The sequence below is a fragment of the Puntigrus tetrazona genome, chromosome 22 (genome assembly GCF_018831695.1).
Source record: "Puntigrus tetrazona isolate hp1 chromosome 22, ASM1883169v1, whole genome shotgun sequence".
Classification (NCBI taxonomy): Eukaryota; Metazoa; Chordata; class Actinopteri; order Cypriniformes; family Cyprinidae; genus Puntigrus; species Puntigrus tetrazona.
The window spans coordinates 6420557-6440861 of NC_056720.1; the positions used below are offsets into that span (position 1 = coordinate 6420557).

Here is a 20305-nt window from a genome sequence, read left to right on the forward strand (position 1 = left end):
TCAAGAGCCGAGGTGAAGGAAGGTTGTTGGGTCGAGTCCCAGAAGCGCCGACCGATAAAGCCTTTACGCCGAAGTTCAGCGCCTGATGCATTAAGGAGGTTTTTTAAGATGTCACTGTGTCAGTTATGAAGAATAACCGGCTCTTCTGCGTCATATATCACTGTCGTTGGATTCCAAGGAACACTGCATAATTTAATAATGCGTACAGCGTTTTATAACCGCAATATTGAGGCTTTTTCGTCTTCTGCCCCGCCGCAAAAACTCGGTTAGTTCGTACTTGTCCGTACTTCCAGATGCTGAGATGCAAAGTGACATTTGATTTCGGGTCGATGGCTGTACTGTATTGTTCAGCGGGCCGAAATTTAATACGCAGTGAAGTTTAACGCTTAAGGTTAAGGGATTTTTCAAATCTATAGTCTTAACCGTAATTACTAGTCGTAACTTGCCTCGCCGTGTCCTCTGTGGTTGAATTGGAACTGACTTCAAAAGATGGGGACACGGATAGCTGGCGCGACGTCCGTGTTGTAACAGGTTCAGAAATGATCTTTAATGTTTTATTCCAATACGTATCTTTATAACTTCCTGTTCTCGGGCTGCACTTGATCTGACATGTGATGGTCCGTAAATAGCACACCGTAAATCAAGAGTCTAATCTGTCGTATCAATGAATAGCCGTTGACCTTGGAGTCGATTGGCTGCTTGGACTGCCGGCTACTTTTCCTTTTACGATCAGGCCTCTTGAACCCGTATAAGAGAAGCTTTATGTGAGTTAATTTGTGAAACGGATGTGGGCTGCTTTAGGTTAGTGAAAAGAAGTTGTGGGTGTGAGTGATACAAATCTCTCTTTTCCAGGTAATAGACGATCTGTTTCAGCACTTCAGGAAGTCTGATGTGTTTTAATTGTCGCAGATGACATTTAATCAGAACGATCCACTTCCTGACTTTGCCTGGTTTTTAATGCTAACTGGTTTTGCTGGATTTCTCCGCAGACGTTGACGCGAGGCTTTCAGTTGGCTTTTGTGTTGATGTCTAGTTTAAGCTGAGTTGACATGTATTGACGTCGTCTTGAAAACACCTGGGAAACACCTCTTGCATTTCACTCGGCGTCCGTTTTCAGAAAATGACCTTGGTGGAGTTAAAGGAAAAGTTCAGCCAAATATGAAATTAAAAATTTGGGCCTTCCCCTATGCGTTTGTTTCTTTACAGGAGCATATTTGGAAAAATTTAGCATTACATCACTTGCTCACCAATGGATCCTCTGCAGTGAATGGGTGCCGTCAGAATGATACGCTCTATTCGTAATACTGCTTTCTCCTTTGAAAGCGACGTCTAGTCTGAATCATTTCGATGTGAGAGGACAGCAGCTTCTGGACGCATATTTTGGCCAGAAGTGATGGTTTAAAGTTAAAAAGCTTTAATGGTGGGTTGGTTTCTTACAAACATGCAGCTTTTCACTTCGCGAAATGGTAATTGATGGACTGTATAGGTGCTGGTTATTGTGACGTTTTTATCAGCGCTCATTCTGACGGCACCCATTCACTGCAGAGCATCCACTGGTAAATAAAGTAATAAATCCAAATTTGTCGTGATCTAAAATAGTCTGAGGGTGTGAATATTCATTCATACATTCTTTTTTGAGTGAACTAGTCCTTTAAGACTATATTTCCCAAAATGCATCGCTGTGGTCGTTGCGTTTTAAAGCTCCTAGCGGTAATAAAAAAAACCCAAAAGCCTCGAAGGGGTCACTTTTAATTATGTAACGGCTTCTGAACCTATGCTTCTGACGCTAAACGATTTTTTTCGAACGTGGAAGCGAATAGAACGCATCTCGCATTCAGAAAATTTCCTCAAGAGATTTGCTCTGACAGCAGGCCTCAGCGGGGATAATTTCGCCTGCGTGTGTAGCTCAGGAAAAGGCCCTTTTTGGCCCGGAGTAAAGGGCCTGCTCACTGGGATCAACTCTTGTGTCGTTTGGCTGTCAAATCAGTTGCAATATTCTGGCTGAAGCTCCTTTAAAAACATCCTGGTTGCATAATGGCCGTGTTCTGCGATTTTCTGTTTTTCAAAAATGTTATCCCTGCCCCGGGGCTGTATTACAAAAACATGCCAATTCCGAAATCCGACGTTATCTGTTTAGTAACCGGTGTGATTTAATTCGGTAAACTTCAACTTAAAAGCAGTGGAATTGCTCGAACAAGCAAAGGAGTAGGGATGTTTTAATTCGGAGCGCGTTTGATTGGAACGAAAAGGATGATGTCATCGATATTTTGGATTTTGTTTACCAGAAAAAAAATAAAAATGCTGTTCTAGAACGCTATGCATGTTTTGGAATATTTAATTTTAATGAGATTTGCAGACTTTTATCTTACTGTGAAGATACAGTCGAATACTCAACGTTTTGTCAGCATCGTTATTATGTGCATTCAATTACACGAATACTTGGGAACTGTGGTCATCTCGTAATGCTGTACCAACAAATACTGATGTTAACAGAAGTAAATTACATTTATATTTACCTACTTGGGATGTTAAAATACAAATGCGGTGCAATTAGCCTCGTGGCGCCGCACTGTGCAAACACTGGCTACTTACACAGATGCTATCAGAAATATCGTGTTTATTCCTTAAACACGTGTTTGGGAGCGGCGCAGTTAAGCTTTACGGCTGGAAATTCAAATTCAGGTGTGTGTAAATTAATTTCTGGAGAAAGTAGCGCTTAAAACAAACAAGCCTTGTGTGATATTCACGGTTACTTGTGATGTTTAAGCGCAAACTGAGAGGCTAAGTTTTGTTGACACAACTAACTAAACTACTTTAGGAGATGATATCGGGGATATTTACTAGAGTTGCCAATCTTTGCTAGAAAAGCGCCAAGCGCGGTGTGATCGAATTTAGAAGACTGGAAGAAATAGATACGTCATTTTTTCAAAACGTGGGCAGCGTTTTAGCCGTTTGAGTAGAATGGCAGCTGCTAAAATACGTTTGCTGTCAATTCTCGGGTGCTGGCCAACCTCAACCTCTCTCAGACCGACAGATTCATCTTTTCGAATGCTGTCAGTAAAGTACAATAACCTCTTTGAACAACTCCTGGTGAAAACGCCTATTGTAAATTATTCATCAGCATTTTCCGTAGCCGTCCTACGGTTACGTAAGTTTCCGAGGGAAAAGGCACTTTCTCTGTGAATGCTGTTCCGCTCTATTTCGGGCCCTCGCGCCCCGCAGGGTTCCTCTGAAGCGCTGGAGTTGTAGTTTTGTTTAGCTGGAAACTGATGTTTTAGTTTTGATACGAGATCTAAGGAATTCCAAGTGAATTCTCGCAAGTTCTAACAATGTCGTGATTCCGGGGTGCAACAAATAAAACGACGAAACGATCCGAAAGTTGGGTGTTAGATTGGTATTTGCAATGCAATTCGACTTGTTACGGAGGCGCTGTCGGTTTTAGATATGTCCACGTGTGCATGACTCGGATGCATTTAAGAATGTAAACGGTTTCAGAGCCTTCTGTTTGGCTTAATACCATACCGCTTAGTTTGAGATAGCGCAAGATGTTTGCTTATCACGAGGTTGTGCGTGCAAAGGTCAAAAGTTCTCACAACATTATCTCTTCCTCTCAGGAGATTTTCCCCTTTCAGGAAGGCTTTCATTCACGAGCCTGTAATTAAACGTGATGCATAAGAATAATTAGAAAGAGTGCTTAGGCAAATACTACTTAATAATGGTACAAACAACAGCTGTGTTTGTACAAGGACAACGATTTCTGATACTTTTAGCCTTAACCACTAGTCGGTTATTAAAAAATAGTTTTGTACATAACCGTCAGCACTCTATTAGCACCAGACTTGAAACCGTTTACTGTGTATTTTCTTACAAAATGTCCTAGTTTATAATTTTATCAGCAGCGTTTTGGAATAAGGTGTTTGGAATAAATAGATGTACGAAATGCGTAGGCCATCCAAGACGTTCAGATTTGAGAAATGCGGCGTTAAATCACTCGATCGCCGACGGATCCGTTGAAGTGAATGGGTGCCGTCAGAATGAGAGTCCAAACAGCTGGTAAAAAATAACCCACATAACTCCAATCCAGCAGTTAACGTCTTCTGAAGCGGAAAGCTGTGTGTTTGTAAGAAAGAAACCCATCATTAAGATTTTTTTCCAGAGTCCATAATTATTGTTTTCGTCATTGAAAAAATGTCTGAATTAGGAGAGAAATATGCACATATCAAGTACCTTTTACAAGCAAAAACTGTTCTAATCAAATATATCGGTGGATTTTGATATAAGAGGACCATAAGGGATGGATTATGTTTTATTTTGCCCAAAAAGACTGTTAAAATGCCTTGATGAATTTGTTTCTTACAAGCATACAGCTATTTGCTTCTCAAGACAAACTGATGGACTGGATTAGTGTGGTTTATTGTGATGTTTTTATCAGCTGTTTGTACTCATTCTGACGGCACCCATAGCCCGAGGGTGAGACGTCTCCATTCTTCAGGGACTTATTCCTAGAAACCTATTTGTTTGCCTTCTATGTAAAGTCTCAAAAGTAAAACATTTTGATTGCTCTCAAAGTAGTGTCACACCCACTCTTTAGACCGACAGAATACAGATAGAAGGGTGTTACTTTCTTAGGGATAATTTTAGCAGCAAAATGACGTAATGTATCGTATTTCTGGGGCACCGGTCATTTCTGAGTTATTGTTGGTTGCGATATAACACGAGCGAGCCATATTTGCGTTATTGTGTGTTGTCCCCTGGGGGTTGTTGAAATGCTAGTTTCAGGTTTAGTATTATTTGTCAAGCTAATGGAAAAAAACTGACCTAATTTCTGTATGTTTGTGTGGCATCTTTTGCTCTTTATTGATTACATGTGAAAGTGTTTTCATTTACCGCTTTGTCATTCAACTAGAGTGGATTTTTAGGTTTTCTGTCTGTTTCATAGTGAAGTGTTTTAATAAATGTAGCTAAGATGAGTTGACATTTTATACAATAGTACATTGAAGAGTAAGCGTGTGGGAGGTTAAGTGCGTGTCTAACATGTCGGTTTGGCAAAGCAAAGGCAGTTGGTGTGGTTTTAGAGGGCAATCGCTTTGGAATAAATCGTACAAAACATTCAAATGTGTAACATTTGTCAGTATGTGATCAAATAGCTTCTAAAACTTAACTGGCTGAATTGCAACAATGTCATATTTATGTTAATTATGTCACACTTAAATGTATATATGTATATATGTGTGTGTATATGTATATAATATATATATGTATATGTGTGTATGTGTGTGTATATGTGTGTGTATATATATGTATATGTGTGTATATATATATATATATATATATATATATATATATATATATATATATATATATATATATATATATATATGTATATGTATGTGTGTGTGTATATGTGTGTATATATATATATATATATATATATATATATATGTGTGTGTGTGTGTGTATATATGTGTATATATGTGTGTGTATATATATGTGAGGACACGAGTTGGTCTGGAGCAGCTTATTGATTTAAAAATTAGAGTAAATATCGAAGGCCGCGTATCGTAGGTTAGAAAGGTCATTGTAGTGTTTCTAAAACTGTTTATTCAGGTGTTATATTTTCATCAATGGTTCAACCGCATCAGAAATATTACTGTGCATTCAGCCTTTGTACTTTGCTCTATGTAGCAACCCCGCCTGCTGACTGTATTTAAATCTGTGCTCGAATGCAAACAAGTATATTTGTCTTCATGTAAAATAACTATTTGTCTTTCATTTTCTGGAAGCCTTTGAGTCGAGCTTTGCTTTAACGTTTCCGTCCTTTGCTTTGACTCGATCCCCTCATTGAAATGCCGCGGCGCGGTCCGTTACGTCTGACACTGTTTAATCCCGTGACAATTCGAAACTCTAGAGACCGTATTGTGAAACTGGTTCTGCGGTCATCCGTCGTGATGTCACGGTTGCAGTTTCCTTTACATATTTTATAGCCGAGCCACTTCTGGCTATCGTCTGATTGGTTGATACGGTTATCTGGGGACTTTCTTCAACGGTCAGTTGGGTGCTTGCTACTTACTAGAGTCATCTATTTCTGTCAAAGAGAATCTCAATATAGCATTTCTCCGATTTAATACACTATGCCTCAATATCTCTTCCCCTCTGAACTTTTCTATCCTGAAGGGCTGCACAGCTTGCTCGCATCATTCTGCTCACGGGAATCGTGTTATAATACAACGAAAGATTATTAATAATCTTTCTTGTTGTGTTTTATCTACCGCGTGATGCTGCCTTCACTGCAGTGCTATACATTTAAAAGAAGCGTCTTTTAATTTTATAGCATATCATTTATAAACGTATTTAGCCTACTTGTTTTTTTCATGAATATATTTTACAACAACACAAAGAGCAATGTGTAACGTTTTACCAGATTTAGTCCTCCACTTACTCGCTTATATTTGTAAATAAAAATAATTCACCAGATTTTATAAAATTATTCTGCACCCATCATGAGTATTTTTGGCTGGTGAATTAACCACTAAATTAGTTTATAATAATTTTTCTGTCATAGATTTTATATATATATATATATATATATATATATATATATATATATATATATATATATATATATTAAAATTAAAAAAATTTTTTATTAAAATGAAGTTGTTTATATTTAGTAGATTGTGTTTAACACACAAAAGAGTGATGATCAAGTCAACACGAAGAAGCGAAAAAATTCTACATTGATTTAAAAAACCAAAAAAGCCGAACTGCCCCGTTATCGCATTGGTTCGGTTCTTCAAAAACAAATCCATTTGAAAACGGGTGATGGAGATTTACTGCTAATCAATTAAAACGGCTTTACTTTCAAGATGCACATGACTGTATCCCGCGCTAAATTGCTCAGCCCTATTTTAGGGTCTTTTGAGTCACTGCTGGTTCAGTATAGGGTCCTGTGAGTGGTTACTGTGGTTACTATGGTCTTCTTGGGCATTTCTTGGGTCGTTTGCATGGTTGTTGTTGTCTTTTTTGGCTTTTTTATGTGCCATTTAGGTTACTATGGTCATTTCCGGGATCTGTTGGATAGCTAAGCTGTTTTGTGCGGTTGCTAGGGAAGTGAAGTCCAAGTCCAAGTCTCTATGACATAGTTTTTTTAGATATGGCTCCTCTTTGGATTTTTTTTACTCCAGTTTTATCATCTGCCAATTAAAAACCTTTACAGCAAAAATGTAACCTTAAAAAAATATATATTTTTGTCACTTAATTGTTTGCCTTTTCTTTTCAGCGTCTTCATTGCGATGGAACCTCCTTTGGGCGTGTCTTTGGTATGATTGACAGCCTGCGCTGAAAGGAATGGGCTACAGCAAAGGAAGTAGACCACGTCCAAAAACATCATGAGGCTCAACTCATCCTGAATCGCACGTTCTGCACACGATCACACAAACGAACTTCCTCGCCATGGGCTCCGTGTACCTGTGGAAGTTGTCCTCCCAAAAGCTGGGATTCTTCCTGGTTAGTTTCGGCTTTATTTGGGGGATGATGCTGCTTCATTTCACCATTCAGCAGAGGGCCACACACGAAAGCAGCGCGCAACTGCGTATGCAAATATTGGACCTCAGCAAGCGATATATCAAAGCCCTCGTCGAAGAGAACCAAAGCGTGATGGACGGACCATACGTAGGCACCATGACGGCATACGGTGAGTTCGAATTACGGTTAGGGTGGCAGGTTTATAGTGGGATTGTGGTTCAGGCTTTAATGTTATGTTCATTTTGACTGGATTTATGGCTTACGCATTCCTGATATGTCTTTCATGTTGAATATGCATTGATTCCGGCAATCTAAAATCACAAAAAAACATCCACTATTTATATGGCGGCGTAAACTTCAACCACATAGTTTTGTAATTGATATCTGCATCGATTCCTGAAATCGCAATATTTGCAAAACGACCAAAATTGACCATTCTTGACCATTCATGCCAAATTTTGACAGCACAGTTTCGTAGTTTGACTGGATTTGCGGCTCTTGGTTTCTCGATAGTCTCGAACTTACGTTTTAAAGAGTTAGCTCACCCCAAAATTAAAATGGTGTCACTGGTTCACCCTCATGCGGTTCCAAATCCGTAAGACCATCTTTGAAACACAAATTTACATATTTTTGATGAAATCGGGGAGCTATCTGAACCTCCACAGACAGCAACACAACTGAAATAATCTCAGACCCGGGAATTGTAGCGAATGCATTACAAGAAAAAACTTTTCTTCCTAGCACTGATTCCTGCATTCGCAATCTACAAAATGGCTAAAAGTCAGCCATACTACAATAGTCACAATAATTAGTATTTCGTTCATCCGTTGCTCTTCGTCGTCGCTCACAAGCGAATTTTCTAGTTGGCTTTTCGACGTTTTCTGCTCAACCGCAGCTCCGCGAACAACCTGCGACCTTGATTTGAATTCGTTCGAAGACGGTGTGGGAAATCGAGAGATGGAACGCTGCATTTGTGCCGTTTGCATCCAGCAGTCAGTTTGAAGTTCGTTTTTCATATCAGCTGCATAAATCGCCGCGACCGCTGCTCCGCTGCAGTACCATGCCTTGTTATATCTCACCTTCTCTGGCTCTGTTTTCTTCCACTGCACGTTTTAACCTATATTTAGCTCCCATGATGGCCTGAGGCTGCAGCTGAGAAGCGATGCCGTGAGGAAGTCGCATTTGTGATCGGCCTCGACCGTAACGGGCAATGTTTAAAGAAGAACAAAACGTCATTGTCCTTAAACAGAAGAACGCCGCTCCGGAGTCTGCTTTAACCTTTCTCTCTCATCCGTCGATAACTTATTCATGCTGCTAATAGAGCCGCTCCGTTGGGCAAGAGGCCTCATTACGGCCCACGGATGACTATTGATCCAGAAGCAAAGACGTGCACCACACCGCTTCTTGCAAACAATACGCCCATCGTTTCTACAGCTAAACCGCTTCTTTTACGGGCGAGGTTGCAATTCGTTGATGTGTTTGTCAGGTTCAAGACGCGTGGAGCAAGTTTGGGTTTCTCTTGTAGGAGAATTGACCCCGATAGGGTGCAGGTGAAACGTCAGATGCTTAAGATGCAGCCACTGTAACATTATCAGCGACAAATGGCACAGCGGGTTGGATAATGCTAATTAGCGCCCAGGCTTTTAGAGGAAACTCAACCGCTGTGAGGAAGTACTTCGTTTCCTCAAAGCAGCTTTTAATGTTTTATTTTCAATCAATCGAGACACCGTATTATATGGAGAAATGCTTCTGAAATGAGCCATTTTATGAATTACGAAATGAATTATTGTGTAAAATTGAAATAAATCAATCGCAACACTGTGAACAAAAATAGAAACATTATTGTATTTGTATTATTGCTTATTTATGAAGTTAGAATAGTAATTTGATGACGCCGTTCGATGACCTGTCTTTAGCAAATTGCGCACTTTTTATGTTTTGCACTTTTTATGTTGTGCTGTCCGAATTCACTCAAAAGAAACGTTTTTCATTTTATCTATACTATGTTAAGACACGATATTTAGTGTCGCATTCAAATAGGCTATGTGTTTAAGTGATCGTAACTACACAAAAAAACTACGTTAATCTACTTTCCATGTGTTTGTCCATGTTCTCTAAATCCCTCTTCGCACCAAAACGATAAATATAAAAAAAAACAAACTATAAAGACGACATTATTATTAGAGTCCGCATCGGTCTGTTTGTTCGAAACGTGCGCTGCCGCTTTAAATTCTTAGCGACAGTAGGATTGATTATGATTGGCTGTCGATATTTTTAGAGTTAATTAGCTAGAAAGAAAACATGTCTATGTAGGCTTTTCTAGGTTGAGTTTAGAACTATATCTTCATCGTCTAGCTTAATTCTTGTTGGTGTGGCTGCGTTCCCGCTGAGAGCCTTTGTTCATTTGATCTCACCTGTTGTATCAAATCAGCGTGCCGTCTGTAATCTGCTGCAATTTAAAACAAAATTATACCTGCTTCACGTGCATAATTTTGCATCCGCGCTTTGCTGTGTGTCCAACAACTGCACTCTGCTCAGCTTCCGCTTGTCCTGTAACCCATAACTGCGGTTTTTGTTTATAATGTGGATCCGTATCTCGCTCCAATCTAATCACGATCGGTATCCTGTCTACATCGCGTCTCGTTGCAGCTCCAGGAAATGCATCCCTTTAATGCGTCCCGTCCGCAGTTAATAAGAGAGACAGACTGACAGATAGACAGGTGAGAAGAAGGTTGCAGACACCCAGAAATGATTAAACCAGGCCGAAGCCAAAGATCAATTTGCATTATCCGGTAAGAGTGAAAGAGAGCTAGAGGAAGAGACAGACACGGGGGGGGAAGGCCAGATATGACTCACCGCCGTAATATGAATGGTAAAAATACATTTATTTCAGAAACGTGGGTCAGGCTCATTTAAAGGTCGCCTTACCTTTACATTAGAAGCGGTGTCAACATAGTCGGACGCCATCTTAACCTTTAAACCTTTTCTTTCTTCTATGCTTCTATGCGAACTGCAGAAGAGTCAAGTTTTAAATAGGAAAAATATCTGAACCCTTTGGTCTTTTTAAAAAAACGAGACGCCTCCGGTCTAATCGGATTCAATGATCTATGCTAAGCTATGCTAAAAGTGCTAGCGCCAGACGCAGAGATCCACTGAATACATTCAAAAACTTGACTTTTCAACTCCGGGGGAGTTTTTATTCATATCCAAACTGTTTATGAATTAAGTTACTTTACCTGTGAATATTGTTGTCGAATGCTTGTTCGTAGAGTTCAATATCGGTTAAAAAAAAAAATAGTTTAATGCTATTTTTGGCTGCATTTCAGACTGTTGTGATTCAAAACGGTGCAAATTTTTCCACGCCATGATCTCGTACTGTCAATAAGATAAGCATTCCTGCAAAACTTGTTTTATGCAGTTGTCTTACAGCTTGCGGGACTGACAAATAAGATTTAAAAAATACAAACCACATGACCTTCGCCAAAAAAAAAAAAACAAACCCTCTTAAATATCACATGAATGCGGCCCGTCCTGAAGGCTTCACTGCGCTCCGAGGGATTTAGTGATCATGACGTCATGACGTCCTCATCATTGGGAGCTACGGCACTCAGTGACATAGAAATATGGATTATGCTCTCTTGTCTCCATCTGTCAGAGAAAATCCTGCTGGATTTGGACTATTTTTTTTTTTTTGAGCCGGAGAGAAAGAGATAAAATGAGTTTGAGACGTTCGCGACGAGTTTAACTTCCGTAATTTGACATATTTCTGCACGAAAAGGAATATTTAGCAAGAAGTAATGGGATGGGATCGTTTGGGATTTGATTGAATGGTGAAATTGGGCCAGTCTTCACTAGTCATGCATCATGAGAAGTGCATTTCTATTATGCCCTTCATTCTTTTATGAGACGTGAGAAACAGGAACAAGTATTTAAAGGTGCTTTAAGCTGGAAAGTTAAACTGGTTTGTTCTTGGTTAAAGTAACCTGGATGAATTCAATGTCAAGGGAATCTAGGTAATGACATTAATTACGTGCAGTGATTGTTAAAATTAGTTTTCTAATTAGTTTTTTTTTAAACAAGGAATCATTGAATCTAGAATCGGTTCTAAATGAATCTCTAGATTCGGTTCATAATTACATTTGGATTCCAAACGGCACTCTTCTTATCAGTCACTCTCTGTTTTAGAGCATAAGTCATCTTTTATAGTGTATTATCAAGATGTCATTGAGCGTATGGATGGTTTTTTATTTATTTTTGCAGGTAGTTCGTTTTAGATGGAGTCGCATTAAAGCTTGTTTGAAATGTTAAAGGTGTTGTTGGCTATGTTTGGTTAAGCGTGTGGATAATAGTCGTCATGAAGATTCGATTCAATTTGCTTCATACAGAAGGAAATATTGATAAATGCTTTAAAACCTTGAAATGCTGCAGAAAAACTAAAAATCTTGATTTTTATAATTACTTTTTATTGTAAATAAATAAAATATTCACACGTTTACATATTATAGTTTTATATTTTTACATGTAGACAATAATCTGTATTTATAATTACATAAATATACCATTAATAACATTTATATAATTACTATAACATTGTTTTATGGAAAATGGAAAATATATATATACACAATTTACTTTTATTTTGGATTAGCTTTGTTATAGTATGATATTGTTTTGTTTCACAATTTCGTTTCTATAATTTTTGTAGAACTTGATACATTTGTATATAAAATGTGTATAAAATTAGTTTTTTTACTTAAATTTTACTGTTATATACTGCAAGCTATACAATTTGTTTTGTGTCTGTTATATAACATATATGAACTTTTATATTTATATGAAGTAGTTGTTTTTTGTCTTTTTTGAAAGTAGTAATTATTGTACTATTTATTAATTAATATACATTTATCTAGTATAAATGCTAAAAACGAAATGCTGCCTATACATTTCTCTGCTTTATCGTAATCTTGTAATCTGATTCTGTTGCGCAGATCTGAAGAAGACGTTAGCTGTACTTCTGGATAATATAATGCAGAGATTATCAAAGCTGGAGTCTAAAGTGGACAATATCATGTACAATGGCACCAGTGCCAACCTGACCAATGGAACAGGGACCCCGGGGCCGAACCCCATCAACCCAGAGAAAGTCAACGTGGCAGGTACAGATGCTCTTTTCTAGTAATCTTTCTGTTTCTCCTTGACCGCCCCCCATTTCCAAAGTCCACGGCCCTCCGCAGACCTCCGAGTAAACACAGCACTCTTTACACATCGCGGCACACACTCGCGTATGCATCCCACACACACACACATACATGGTTTTCTTTCACAGTTCCTGCCTTCTTTATTGGATCCCATTGATTTTCCTTCAGCTCCAAGATGATTAACGACCGTGGGAATAAATGAACTGTTTGTAGTTTCACCCAGTATTTGTTCGAAAAAACGGGCTCAGCTTTGTAGTCAAACGGGATATTTATTGTTTGTTTTTTGTTGGATCCGCTTTTCTTTGACGTGAAGTTCTCCGCAGAGGCGGGTTTTCGCGGTTGACAGTTACGCTCATTGATTTTTACTGTATTTATAATGTAGTGTTGTTTCAGGTTGTAGTGACGAAACCGAGCGGTAATGTAGCTTGTCGTTAAAGCAAAGTCTGACTTGGCAGCATTGAAGTTTGACGCTGAACTCGATGCGTGCGTGCGTTCTGTAGGCACAGCGCCGTCTGAGAGACTGTGGTCGGAAATTGCCGTGGTAATATTTTCATTCATTAATACGGGGTTGATCAGAGGCTGTCAAAGTACGCATTCTGTCATTGTGCCGTGTAACATCATCATTGTGGAAAGTAAAAACATGAAAATATGGTGCTAGAGATAAACTGGTTTGGCAGATTGGTTATTGTCACTGATCTATCTATATGTCTATATGTTGTTAGACGTTTGCCGCAGTTAGACCATGTTTCTCATACTGTACATGGACAGTTATACAAACCCTGGTTTGGATATTTACCAAAACTACTACCATATTGTCTCGTACGTGTATAATCATAACAACATTGGTCATTCATTAAATTAACACCATGTACAGTTATAATACCATAACTTTCAGTATATACATTTGTGCATGTACTATTGTAACATATTTTTTTACGATGGTATTCTCAGAAGTGCCACATAAATCTCACGGTAATCATTCGTCTCCATGCTTATTTTAAAAATGCCGTGGTCTGATGCCATCACTGTAACACGGTTCATTCTCAGTGCTCTTCTGTAAAGGCTGTACGTGTGTGATTCCTGTCGCTGGACTTGATGTGTGCGCGGATGTGATCATCGTGTCTGACTCACTGTGCTTAATATAGGCCAGACCCCCGTTGAGTCATGTGGGGCTTGACAGCGGCTGGATATCGCTAACCCTCTCTATCTCCGACTGCTTTTTTGACAGACCCGCTGTGATGACAGTTCTGGTGACGACCTTTTGTTAATATCTCAGGCCTAGCTAAATTAAGATGCATTAAGTTGCAAAAGCAGGTTAAAATTACAGTATGCGACGGATGTGGTGTGTTATTATGGCATTAGATTGTGCAACGGACACCGTTCTGCCGATGCTAATTTGATTTGCAAAGGTTGTGCACGGCGTAAAACAATTTTTTCGATGATGTAAACAGTGCTTTATGCGTCAGGCGTCGCTATGCCAAGGTTGCAAAAGAAACATTCTTCATTTAGTTTAACATCAAAATAATTCAAACAGATCATGTATATAAAAAATAGACATTTAATATAATAAGCAGATATTTAAAATGAGGGGGAAAAGCTGTAGCAACTGCTTAACAACGTGCTAAAATCAAGAACACGCTAGCACCTGCAAATCAACTTTGAAATAAGCCTGAAGGCACCAACCGCCGCTTAACAATATAGTAAAACCACCCAGAAACTTTTACCAACCGCATAGCAACGTCATGAACACTAGCAGCTGATATAAATCAGAAGATGCTACCAGTATTTTGTGTATATAATGTTAATTGTGTTATATATAATGTGTTTGTGCAGTTTAAACATTATTTTCCACATACTGTGCATTATTGTTTCTCCTCTAAGCCCTCCTTCTGAAACGGGTCAATTTGTACAGAGCTCAAAGTTCTAAAAAAAATGCGAGGTGCGCTCCGATTGGCAACACCGACGACGACAACAAAACAATTGAAACGCATTACAAACAAATCTTTTTACGCTTCGCGTCGCATAGCGCCATGTCTGAATTTGTGATCGGAGAAACGACAAACAGCAAGCACTACCCTTCACTTTAAAATAGTAAGTATAGTTTGAATAGTAAGTAACCGGTTATTTTAATAGGAAAACGTAACTTAAAGGTTGTGAGTCAGAAGCACCAGACAGTCCTCTTCTGTGCTCTCCAATTTTAGGAAAACTAAATGCGCTGAACACACACTCTGATATTTGGGTTGAACTGTTCTGAAACAGTGTTGTAAATACAACCTGACCACTGAGTTCTAGTTGCGTCCTCTTTTGGAAGCACAAAAAAATGGTTTCACTTTCACAACGACACACAGCTTCTCCAGAAAATGGCAATAACAGCTTGTAACAGTGTGAAATGGCGTTATATGACCCCTTTAACAAACATGTTAAAACCACCTGGAAAACATTTATCGACTGCTTAACGCTAAAACCACCAAGAACATGCCAGCAGCTGCAAATCGACATGTTAAAAAAAGCCATAAGATGCTAGCAGCTGCGAACAGACATGTAAAAACCACCAGGAAAACCTTTAGCCACTGCTTAACATTGTGCTGAAAATCATCAAGAACAAGTTGACAGAGGCAAATCAATGCTCTGAAATAATCTAGAAGATGCTAGCACCTGCATTAAAACCACCTGAAGAACCTTTAGCGACTATTTAACAAAATGCTAAAACCATGTAGAATATGCTATTTTTTTTTGCAGCGTGTTAACAAAATGATAACAAAATGTCGTTTTAGGTCTCTGTTTGCTTAACATACTTTTCCTTTACGATGTCTCCGAGAACTCAAACCAACATTTTCAAATGTAAGTCATAGTTCAGGATGACAGCAGCTCGTATCTTTACACGCAGTCCCAAGCTCTCCAAAGCGCTATTATTCCCTCACGAGTGAGTGAGTGAGTGGGTCTGGCAGCTAGCGAAGAGAAGAAAAAAGGTCCTGCTTCTCAGAGCTATCAAACGACTCTTTATAGTCCATCAACACGATGACAAATCTAAGTAATACCGTCTGAGAGGGCCTCACAAAGACTCATTGTGGTCTTTGTGTTGGAACTGTAAACTGGCGAGTGTACGTGTGAACTCTTGCGCCCACATCTGAGCACATTCTCCTTCTGCTCGTTCTTATTGAGTTCCTTTCAGTGGGTGCATTTAATGTTAGAAGAAATGGAAGGGCTTTTTGTTCATGGGTCACCTGCTGTTAACCTCAAACGTGTTTTGTTTCCCAGCAGTCTCCCAGAATTTATCTCTTTGTTGCAGTTTGAAAGTTGTTTCTCTCGTTTGACAACCGATACACGATTGGATTGGTATTGGCCCAACGGTGAGATCTGCGAGTCCGAGTCTATTTAAGTTTATTTTAGAAGCGAATGACCTTAAACTTACAGCAGCCGGTTAGCTTAGATGTTTTTCGTAAAAAAGCGTATCGATGTTAGTCACAACAAACTGAACCTTGTAGATGGTACAAAGAGGGATGCAAAAAATTTTATTTATAACTTTAAAAAATAGGCTATTTAAAGGACCGTCAGCCAAGTATTAGTTTTCTCAATTATATTTCGTCAGAGTCGAATTAGCATTTACATTTGCAGCAATAAATTCGTCCATTTAAATTACAAGTCATAAAAAGAAAATGTTATTTTCATTGCAGAAATATCAACGTAAGCTAGCTAAAAGTATTTAATAAAAGTATTTTTCCAAGTTCGTTGCCGTCATTTTTAAAAATGATAAAATAGCGTTAATAAAGGAACGGAAACCAGAAACGACAACTTCTTTCTAACATAACTAAGAATAGAAAACGTGGAACGCTTCAGCATGTGAAGATCCATTTTAAAAGATTTTAAGAGGTCTGTTGTCGTTTTCCAAACGCCATTAGCGTTAAATGAAAACTTAGCTTGGTTTGATTTTTTCTTAATTAGCATCATTGTGAGATATTAAAGCCATTACCCACAAAAAACCCAAATAAACTCAAATGTCTTGAGTTGAGTCCAATATCCAAAAGAATGCTTAATTTGGGGGAAATAGGAAAAACTGTTTAGTGACGCTAGTGCTAGCTCAAAGATGTCACACCTAACACATGTAATATGCTAACGTTTGGACCTTCTGTAAATTATTCCTATTGTCTTCACTTAGGATAACATCAGACCTGGATTGACATTATCTCGCGTCTGCTTCTGCGGATCCACCCGGTTAAAACCCCTCAACCGTCGCCGCCGATGTTATCTAGCCAAACATGGCACGTTTCACCTCAGCTCTCTCTCTCTTTCTCAGAGGTTATCGCTCTGCGTGCCAGCAGTGAAGAGAGCCCAGGTGTTCGTGCGGCCCATGGCTTGTGTGTCTGTGTGTCTGTGTGTCTGTTGTGTGTTTGTTTGCGCCAGCGGTGTCTGTTACCGTCTCTCTGGACGGTGCTGAAATGACGCCGCTGGCACGCTCTACGCTTCTGGCTCTTGACTAGAGCCTAGAATCCTCGGAGAGAGAGAGAGAGAGAGAAAGTAAGAGACACGGACAGAGATACCCACTGTTAGCAAACAGAATGGCTTGCTTCATTGTGCTCGTAGATGCCGCTGGTGGACGCAAGGCCAACATGTAATTAATAAGCTAAACACTCGCAGGCCATGAACAATAGCACAAAGGCGGTGTTCATCCAAGAGACGCGTTGGGTTAAACTTACAGTTCAAATCAAGAATGTTAACTATATTAGTACCCACACCAACTATGCTCCAGCTCTTTAAAGATTTTGGTTGGCTGTCAGTGTTTTTACTTTTCATCAGCTGGAAAAAAGTTCAATTAAATTCACAGTTTGTTTGAAGTTGTTTCAGCTTATCTTCAGGGTTCTGAGTTGTGTATGTTAAAGTGTTAAAGTGTTAAAGTCGTGCCACTTTCGTCCAGTAATGTGTAACCATAAAATCTAGTTTGGTTTTCTCTCGAACTCTTATTTGAAAGGGGTTGCACCAATTTTAACATTTTGTTATGCGTGATAAATGTATTGTTTTGCCGTATTCTACAGATAATGTGTAACCAAAAATCTAGTTTGGTTTTCCATCTCTTTTAACCCACTAAGGTTGTTCTGATATTAAAATTCTGTCTGATAATTGTTTTCATGTTCTTAGTGATAAAAGGACGATACTTAAAGTTACGATTTTTGATGCAACTTGTATATCCTGCTACTTTTTTGTAAAACTTTTTTTCTAAACGAAAATCTATTATGTTATCTATTATTAATCTATTAATTAGCAACACAGCTCAGCCAGTATGGACTGATATGCTAAATCTCAACACTTAGATCTAACTCATATAGTACAGATAGTATCATAGTGATTATTTTTAAACATTAGGCATTCCCCGTTTCTTGTTATCTGAATAAGCGTGATTCGAAATAGTTGAAAAACCATATCAGATTATTTCTTCAAAAACCACTTCCTGGAAAGGCACTTTGCTTTAGCTCGACTGGGTTGCTAACGTAAACAAACCCACACATTCGGTCATAATTTCCCAGTTCTGGATGTTTGTCACCTGTTTTGCGGAGCCTGAGTTCTCCGGAGAGTCTCGGTCGGGCGCGGAGCGTCCTTGCAGTTGCGTTTATGCATTTAGGGAGGGATGTGGCTTTCTTCTTTAGGGAACAAGCTGAACCAGTAATACTAACCACAACTAGCAGAATGCAATCATTCACCTCATCAATAATGCAAGAAGGTCACGATGGGGACTTCCTGTTTCGCGTTAAGCATAACTTAACCCGCAAAAAATGAAAAATATTTCAGGAATGACTAATAAAGAGTCCATTTTTTTGTCTCGTTTGTAGCGGTTTGTCTCCAAAAATGTCAGAAATAGATACTTTTATCAGAAGCACAAGCTGACAGTTTGTTTTGGTTCTTCTTTTTGGATCCACTTTGACAGTCCATTGTTTTCGAGGGTGTGTGTGTGTGTGTGTGGTCCCAGAGGACAGGTGCACGTGGCGATATTGAGATGTGCACTTTCATCAGGTGGTAACTGATGCGCGATGAGTGTAACCGATAAACAAACTGGTTTTGAGTTTTGTCCGTTGGGTTTAATGCTTTTGTGCCGTGTCATGAAGCAATATGTTGCTGATTAGAGAGCACACGTCTTTTTTTTTTTGTCTCCATCAGTGTGTAACGGCTTGTCTGTCAGTCACATTGTTGGCCTCATCGGCTCTTGTGTAGTCAGAAATGTGATAGTTATCAGTGCTGGGTAATGAAAGGCTCATTGTGTTGAACGATTCTCTTGTGGGACGACGATCCGGTTCAGAGAAAGATTGGTCAGCATGGAGTGGAACTTAATTAGGAGCCCGAAATTTTAAATGAGCCCTTCCCTTTTTTTTAAGCAGACGTCAAAAATGCAAGACCCTCTGAATCGCCCATACCTTCAAGCAGACGCTTTCTGTAGCTGTGTCAGACCTACAGCAGCGGCATGGAGTTATTTTGGCCCATTTCTCTGTCCTGAACTGTTTCAGCTCTTGTATTTTTGGAATGTGTTGCTTGAAATGGCCGTTCCGCATCACTGCATAGCATTTCTGAGCTCACTTTTTGGTTATTGCTGTGCTTCGCAATAGCAAATTAATGAAAAAATGTATATAATACACGTATTTTAATATAAATAATTTCATATTTGTTATAATTGGTAAGTATTTTTCAAGTATACAATATAGTATCAAGTATTTTTGAAATACTTATAATTGATATATATTACACATTTACACGTGTATATATACACACAAATGTTTTTATATATATATTTCTATTATATATAGTTGTCAGCTATATATATATATATATATATATATATATATATATATATATATATATATTTTATTTTTATATATATATGTATATATATATATATATATATATATATATATATATATATATATATATATATATTTATGATTTGGAAATTTTTCCTAATTGTAATGGAAATAATGTTCTCTCACTGCGTTTTCTATTAACATTAATCATCTATAATTTGACCAGAATTAAAAGTAAACGTGTGAGTCACGTCCATTTGAAAGCTTCAGCAAAACCCTTCCAGCTTGGCAGAAAGACTGAATGGCCTCAAATCGCCTGGAACAGAGATTACACACACACACACACACACACACACACACACACACACACACACACACACACACTAGAGTACTGTACTCTCACACTCCTCCACGCTAGCCATAGAAGTGCCCTCTGTGTGTGTTTTCTGGCATGAGAGAGACAAACACGCACTGCTCCGAGGGAAATGTGTCTCACTGAAGCCCAGCAGAGAGAGAGAGACAGCTCTCCAGAGTGCTTTTCCATCTCGCTCCTTCATTTCTTGCTGTTTTGTCATTGAAAGACACACTCGTTGTCTTCTTGATGACTGTTGTTTGTCTTGCGGGGTCTCGCGCTATTTAGCCCGGAGGAGTGTGTGTCGGAAAACGCCCATCTGCGTGTGTGTTCGTGTGATTGTCTGTTTACAAGAGTGGATGTTGAGCCTGTGTCAAGCACAGCTGTTTTTTTCCGCTTTACGTAGCACCACATGTTCTCTATTTTATTTTTTATTTTTTTATTCCGCT

At 38.8% G+C, this 20305-nt stretch overlaps 1 protein-coding gene across 1 annotated transcript in view; it reads left to right on the plus strand.

Annotated features, from left to right (window-relative positions):
- The window catches only part of mgat5 (alpha-1,6-mannosylglycoprotein 6-beta-N-acetylglucosaminyltransferase), a 53064-nt gene that overhangs the window by 899 nt on the left and 31860 nt on the right, over window positions 1-20305 (plus strand). The window contains exons 2-3 of the mRNA XM_043222422.1: window positions 7280-7693; window positions 12513-12680. Of these exons, the coding sequence (XP_043078357.1) occupies window positions 7453-7693; window positions 12513-12680 (409 nt within the window). The 5' untranslated portion in view covers window positions 7280-7452. The remainder of the gene's footprint in view (window positions 1-7279; window positions 7694-12512; window positions 12681-20305) is intronic.